This window comes from Populus trichocarpa, chromosome 8 (assembly GCF_000002775.5).
Source record: "Populus trichocarpa isolate Nisqually-1 chromosome 8, P.trichocarpa_v4.1, whole genome shotgun sequence".
Classification (NCBI taxonomy): domain Eukaryota; kingdom Viridiplantae; phylum Streptophyta; class Magnoliopsida; order Malpighiales; family Salicaceae; genus Populus; species Populus trichocarpa.
The window spans coordinates 4556489-4563945 of NC_037292.2; the positions used below are offsets into that span (position 1 = coordinate 4556489).

General features: G+C 39.6%; 1 protein-coding gene across 5 annotated transcripts; it reads right to left on the bottom strand.

Moving 5' to 3' along the window:
- LOC7462098 (SNF2 domain-containing protein CLASSY 2) lies at nucleotides 1-7457 on the bottom strand. Of its 5 annotated transcripts, XM_024607100.2 has the most exons (9): nucleotides 7175-7456; nucleotides 6041-6243; nucleotides 5773-5859; nucleotides 5007-5257; nucleotides 3024-4658; nucleotides 2775-2912; nucleotides 1660-2452; nucleotides 507-972; nucleotides 1-409 (listed from the first exon to the last, which is right to left on the bottom strand). In XM_024607100.2, the coding sequence occupies exons 3-8, from the start codon at nucleotides 5819-5821 to the stop codon at nucleotides 530-532; spliced, it is 3309 nt and encodes a 1102-aa protein (XP_024462868.2). In that variant the 5' UTR covers nucleotides 5822-5859; nucleotides 6041-6243; nucleotides 7175-7456; the 3' UTR covers nucleotides 1-409; nucleotides 507-529. The 5 variants fall into 5 exon arrangements, with proteins under 5 accessions (XP_024462868.2, XP_024462864.2, XP_024462866.2 ...); XM_024607096.2 differs by having other exon boundaries at nucleotides 507-2452; XM_024607098.2 differs by having other exon boundaries at nucleotides 507-2452; nucleotides 2775-2903; nucleotides 7175-7455.

A 7457-nucleotide genomic window follows, 5' to 3' on the forward strand; every position in this document is an offset into this window, starting at 1 on the left:
TTTATCAGATGATTCAGGTACTTGCATTTCAAGCTAAATTGAGTTATCATGATGTCTGCGGGCAGGTTTCAAAGCACCAGATTCTTTAACCTAGCATGTCAAGACTTAACATGTATGTACGCATAAGGTTTTGAACAAAGTTTTCCCAATGCAATTAGGAATGTGATTTTGAATGATAATCTAACAGCATTGGAAATGAAATGACAGAAAACTAAACCAGTTCGTTAAGCTAAACAGCATTAGGATATATTATCCTGCTGACAAAGAAACTGCTTGAACAACTTGGACATGGAGCTTATTCTGAATGGCAAAGACATGGTTCAGCAAGTTATTATATTTGCCGTTAGCTCCATTGCAGCAATTACTTGAACCTTTGGAACCACAGAGAAACATAAGCAATATTGACGCCCTGATAATATAAAATGAAAAACAGATATAATGATTAAGCTAGAGAAAGACAAAAAAAAAACAAGAGGAAACTGTAACAAAACCAGGAAATTTCTTACTCTTTAAGGAAGGTAGTCTACCATCAACTTGTTGAAGCCTTCTCGTTCTTCATTATCATATGGAATGACTTAACCCGGTCCTCCTCTACTATCTCCCGTAATACATCGTCCTCAATCTTTTCTGCTTGCCAACGAGAAGGGTCCTCCACAAATTCCTCACTAAATATCATGCGTGAGACCCATTCCTTCCATGCTGTCCTACGATACTTGTCCTCTTCAACTGTGCCTGTTGCCAGAAGCTGATACACATAAACCATCTTCTGTTGGCCAGGCCGAAAAGCTCGTGCAATGGCCTGCTTTGTCTTGGAAGGATTCCACTCCGAGTCCAAAAGAATTACCCGTGAAGCTGCTGTCAAACTTATTCCCTCGGCACAAGCTGTAATTGATGCAAGTAGAACCCTTGAAGGCCCTCCCAATTCCTCAAACTTATCCATCACTCTTCCTCGTTCAAACAGCTCTAGTTCCCCTGTAAGAACCAGAATTTCTTTACCCTGCTGCCATCGAAAGATATTCTCAAACAATTCAAGGAATAATTTAATGGGTGCAATGTTGTGGCAAAAGATCAGAACCTTCTCGTTCTTGACTACACGATACACAAGATTCAACACAAACATCACCTTGGACCCTTTCTTACAATCAAATCTTAACTTCTCAAGTTCCATCAGTTCCTCCAGATTATAAAATTTTTTAACACAGACAGAAGAATTGACCAATGAAGGATGTATTGAAGCAAGAGTTATCAAAAGCTCTACTTCCAGGGGGTATCCAGGGCATTTTTCCATTATTTTATGGAGTTTCACCAAAATCTGATGTTGAATATCTGTTGGATTCATCAATATGGTGTAAATCTGTATACCAGGAAGGGTGTCAGATGCTGTGCCTTCATACACGTCAATGAACCCATTAGTCATGTTTCTCAGCATATTCAAACCCTGCATTTTCTCTTCAGCCTCATCCGAATTAATTTTGCTTGCAATGTTATCTATGAAGAATTTTCTGGCGCGAGATTCCAGCAAATGACGTGCCTTTTGTGCCCCTTTCTTTTTCCTCTTAAACTTCGGGTCTAATGCCTTCAGAACTTCTTTGATAAACATTGGTCTTGCCAGGGAAAGGGTGTTGAAATATTCACAAAAATTATTCTGAAACAAAGTACCTGAAAGCAATATTCTCAGATCTGTTTCCACTTTCATCAAAACCTTTCTCAACCTTGATTTTGTACTCCTGGGGTTGTGTCCTTCATCAAGTATCAACATTCCAGGACTCTCTCGCAGCACTTTAGCCATATATTTTCTGTGGTTGTACTTCGAGTCTTCTCTCATCAATGTCAGAAATGAGGTATAGCCCATGACAAGCACACTTGGTTGTGCATGCCACTTTTGCATTTTCTCCAGGCAATCCAAAATATGCACAACATCCTGGCTGGGCCTTGGACCTGATCCTCGAAGCGCTGCTGGAGTCTGCTTGAAGGCTCTAGAAGATCTGGTGCCATGGATAAGATGAACTGGAACAGGGATTTCCCACTTGATAAATTCCTTGTACCAGGTATAGAGAGTTGTCTTTGGAGCAAGGACCAGAGGCCGTTTTCCTGGAAACAACTTCAAGTAGCTGACAAGGAATGCAATGATGAGAAATGTTTTTCCAGCTCCAGGAGTATGAGAAACAACACAACCACCTATCTTCTTAGATGTTTTTTCCATATGTGCCGGTACCAAGGATCCAGCAGTGTTCTTCCATAGAAACTCAAAAGCCTTTTTCTGGTGCATGTGTAATTTCGGTCTGAGCTCAGGGATCAAGTCCCAAACATTGTCATTCACTTCTGATACAGGCACATCTTCACCTGAAGTATGATTGCCAAAAAGACTCGAGCCCTCATCTTCATCAGGTTTAAGCTCCGAATCCTCTTCATTCTGTGGCTTACTTTCTGCAGTCCAGCCTGTGTGTTCCATCTAGAGAAATGTAAACGCGCATGGTATAATCAGGATTCTGTTTGAAACAATAGCATTAGATACTCCCATACAAAATTGTTGAAACTGAACAACAGAAGTTGGAACCTGCCATTAAACTACCCCACCTAGGAGACTACGGTCAAAGACCAACCAAAATGCAATGAGATGAAATTCAGTATACATTACACAAGCAGTAGGATACCTAATTATAACTACTAAGTGCCTCCCCTTCATACTCACTCGTCTATCCAGAGGGCTAATAAACGAGGTACAGCAGCCACATTGAAAACATTGGCATCATGGGTTTAAAAATTTGACTTACAAATGGTGCTGAAACATATTTTATTTCAGTTTTCACAAAGCCGCATATTTGGCATAATATCCCAATTTCTTCATCCAGTTTGAAGTCGTGCTGGCAATTTTTCTGTGTAGTCCGAGTGGAAAGTAGAGCCTGCAAATCCTTGAGCCAATCAGAAACGGTAATGAAGAAAAAAATACGGTATAAGTGATATGAATATATAAAAACAACGCACCTGTACAAAAAACAATCAAATCAAATTAACAGTTCTACCTCATTATCTTCAAGTATATATGCTGATGCCAGGCATAGTTCCATCTCTCTCCACAACATTTCAGTTTCTGAGCTTTCTCCATCATCCTTAACCGAAGATGGTTCCATTTTCTCCTTCTGATCTGAGCTATGTTTTGCTTTAAACTCTTCCCACTGGTCAATAATGCGTGGTACCTCCTTTGACTTGATTGTGGCATCAATGTTCTTCATATAAGAACTTATGAGTTTATTGTAAGCACCAGCACTTAAGGCTGTCCGCTTGTAAGTCATTGGCGCACAAGAACCATCCTGCTTTAAATGTGTGGATCGATATCTTGCTCTTTGAACTTTCTTAGTAGAAAATTTTCCACCCCATCCATTTCCGAACATCAAATCTTCATCACGATCATTCTTCCTGTGCGCAGCAGGAGAACTCTTTTTTCTGTAATAACTAATCGGAAATTCAATAAACGCTTGTGAATAAGGTTCAGGAGTCTTCACAGGGGAATCAAATTGTTCAAAGGTTGCCAGAACATCTTCAGTATGCACAGGAACAATAGCAAGTTGATCTTGGTGTTCTCTTCTGTTAGCCACGCCTGATTTAACCTCCCTAATTTGAGTTCCATGCTTTTTTCTGTTGGCCATGCCTGATTCAGCATCCCCGAGTCGAGTTTGGTGTTCTATTCGGTCAGCCATGGTTGACTTTTGGCATTCTCTTCTCTTAGCCATCCCTGCTCGAACCTCCCCGGGCTCAGTTTGGTGATCTCTTCTGTTAACCACATTTGATTTAATCTCCTTCAAGTAAGTCTTGGTTCTGGAAACAGGGATACCTTCCAAGAGTTCTAGTTTAGGAGAACTAGCTCCCACTTCGTTGCATGTTTGCTCTTCTGCACAACTTGCACCTGCATGTGTCCCAAACAGGTATGCCAGTGGTAAGTGCATTTCTTCTTCTTCTTCTTCTTCTGCCTTCCACTTCAGTGGTGTGTATGGCAGGGATCTTACCCAGCCAATTTCTGTCTCTGCAGGAGCATCACAGGCAAGGAAGCGTTCAGGTTGTACATTTCGACGCTTTGACCGCCGCAAACTCATAACATCATAGCATGGTGATTGTTTGGTCCCATTGGTGTCACTAATATGGCCTGCTTCACTACAAGCATCAGTGGGAACCAATTGGACCACAAATGGGGTTGAAATACTGTCTTTCACTTTGAAAGTTACACAGTTTATGTGATTATTAGATTTTAATGAACAGTGCTCATTCTCACCACCCAAAATTTGGTAGACAATTTTATTTTGGACTGACCTTACATCAAATTCAACTTGCTTCAGAACTGATGCTACAAGCAGCCATGTAAGGTCAGCTGAAAACCTCCCCAAAAAGAGTTTGCTTCTTTGTACTAAAGAACAGTCCTCACAAAATTCCCATCGATAGAACTGAGCTTCTTGCTGATTGTTGTCTGCTTCACATGGATCGTTGTCAAGTTTCTGAAGAACAGAAATTTCATTGATTCCTACTGCTTCAGTTTCTTTACTAAGTCTGGCTCTCTCTGAACCAAGAGGGCCTTGGTTAACATAGAGGTTAACAAAAAATTGACATGAGCAGTGAGATACATGAGGTTTCCGCTTGATAGAACTTATCTTAGCATCAACCCACACCTACATGAGAAAGAGCATGTGAAAAACAACGTTAAATATGAACATCATAACTTTTGAAATTTAACTGCTGCAAAATTTAACGAGAAGCTCTTTCAAGCAGGAAAATTATTATGTATTCTGTGGGTGACAGGGATATTAGAGGAAGCAATTCAATGTTTTGTGCATTATGATGTGCATTTATTAAGCCACAAGAACTTTTTCTATCATGTTTAAGTCATGTGCTGTTCTAAAGAAATGCAAACAGTTGTAAACACTCAATGAGCAAGATTGTGATAAATGTACACCATCTATAGTCCTCTCATAGTTACAGAGCTTTCAGTAATGCAGCAACATGAAAAGGTCACTTACAGGTTCTGAATTTCCTTCCCCAGTATTCTTCGCACGCTCAGAAGATGAAAGCACACAAACATCAATACCAGGCCTCAGAAAGCATGTGCAATCAGATGAAGTAGCTTTCCTCGACTTCACTCGAACGTTTGAGAAAGGACCCTTCTCCTCAATTCTATGATGGCCATCTACAAAATGCACAGTCATAGCCCCATCCCTGATTTGTATAAGCTCCACGCTTTGCCAAGAGCCACAGCATAAGGCCTCAAAAGCTAAGCGAATAAAGCATCAATAGAACCATATTAAAAAGATAGTTATCACAACACGTGATGCATATACAATTGCAAAAAAATATTTCGGGAATCCATAGCCATTTGAAAAATGAAACCATCCAGGCTTCGACAACTTAAATCGGAATATTCTTAACGATCAAACGCACAGATTTCATCGCTGCATAAATAGTAAGGACAAATGATTTTTAAGATTAAAAAAATCTGAATTTGATGGTTCACACCATCAATTTGTCTTTTATGATCGTCCCATCTAAGCTCAAACATTATGTGGCTCTGACAATTTGGCTATCCAAAAAACACATATATGCTTATATAACTTCCACAGGCCAACAATTTATGATAATACATGAACCTATATTTAGCATGGACCTCCTTGCTCAGAATAACAAAAACTTATGCTCCTCAGTATTGGGGCTCGCTCCTAAGTAAAGTTAGGGATAACATTAGAAATAAAAAAAGAGAGAGAGTAAGGGAATTAAGGAGGTAATACATACGGTGTGCATTAAATGGATGCTTGGACTGATGTAAACGCTTTCTCTTCATTGTTAATCAGCGAAGAAGCTAATTCTCTTCAGCAAACCCTGAGATAGTAGAAAGAAAATGACAGCATCATCATATACTCAAGGAGATACATTAAAAAAATAATAATTAAATGAGATAAATTCGAACTTGAAACCAATTAATGTTCATGAACTACATGAAATTCCACCAAAGTAGCTTTTCTTTATCTAGTAATTTAGATTTGATGCAACAAGCTTTTACCAGTAAATTCCAAGTGAGTGAACAGTCCTTTGAGCCACAATGCAATAATCCAGGCTGCATAAATGAGGATTCAAACTATAGATGTGAGCCTCAACAGCTCATCCCAAGCTCCCCCGTTTTCCACTTGGCTAAACCAGTGGGGAATGACGAGTCCCACAAAATAGGTCAATAAGCATCTGCATTTTGTCTAATGGTTCTCACCTCTGCAAAACCAAGAATGGAGAGAGTTGGAGTTTTACACTTGTCACTTTAAGAGGGAAAAAAAAAACGGAAAAGAAAAGAAAAGAAATGGTAAGATTGGCAAGCAGTGCCATGGCATCATTATTGTTTTTGGTGCCAATTTTTTTCCTTGGTATTGCCATACCATCAATTATTTAATATAGCCATGACAGAGTTCAGTCCAAGTCTAGTGCTATCATTTCAAGCCAGGGTGATCAAAATAATGCCTACATGCTTTCACCTGAGAAATTTTTACAAGGACTAGTTCGCTCGTTGGTCCAGCACAGTTTTAACTAGTTGATGCAATGGAGCCTACGGTTTATAACTGTTTGGAGTGGTAAACCAAGAGAGAGTGATTGGTTTGGTGGAATGAACCAGCTCCATGCAATAGTTTCTCGCTTTTACCTCAAGGATTCTTGTTCTACGAACTAGAAAATTAAAAGGAAAAAAGAAAAAAAAAACAGAGAAAGAAACGTGATTATTTACACTCCCATTAGTGAGTAGTGACTTTCGCTCTCTTTTCCTGGTTATAAATCCATGATACAGTAAATTAATCGGCAATTAGTACATGATGTTGAGTATGAGACTTCTGTGGTAAGTAGTTAAGCAACAATACTTACAGCCCCCTTTTCTTCTTGTTTTTTTTTTCTCACTGGAAAAATGAAGGGGAAATCCACCTTTTTATCATTCTAGCAATCATTCCCTAGAAAGTAATGTTGCAAAAAAAATCTCTCTCTTTTTCAACCCCAAAAAGAAATCTAAGAAACACTCAAGCTTGAACCAGTCAAAACCCCTTGTCAGTACCAGTTTTATATCAGAAAGGAAGACAGAGCAGAGGGTTGTCTCAACAAACATGAAAGAAAAAAAGAGAGGTATGTAAAAGGAAAGGAAGTTATTATACTAAAAGTAAAATACCTGAACAGAACTTCTGTGTGTCTGATAAAAAGGCAGATTCGGGTGAGTTACGATGGAAAGGAGTTAGGCTCCGGCAAGGTTTTCATCGAGAAAGAGACACTGAGCCATGAAAATGGAGTGGACTTGGAGATGTGGATGCTCGGTACCCGCTAGAACCGAGAGGGAAATAGTGGGGCGAAGAATCCTATAAGTGGTCTGGGTCACTGGGAACCTCGGGGTTTGTGTTATTGCGTTGGTAAAATCATAGGTGTCTGTTCGTGGTGAACCAGACTTGGCCTGTTTG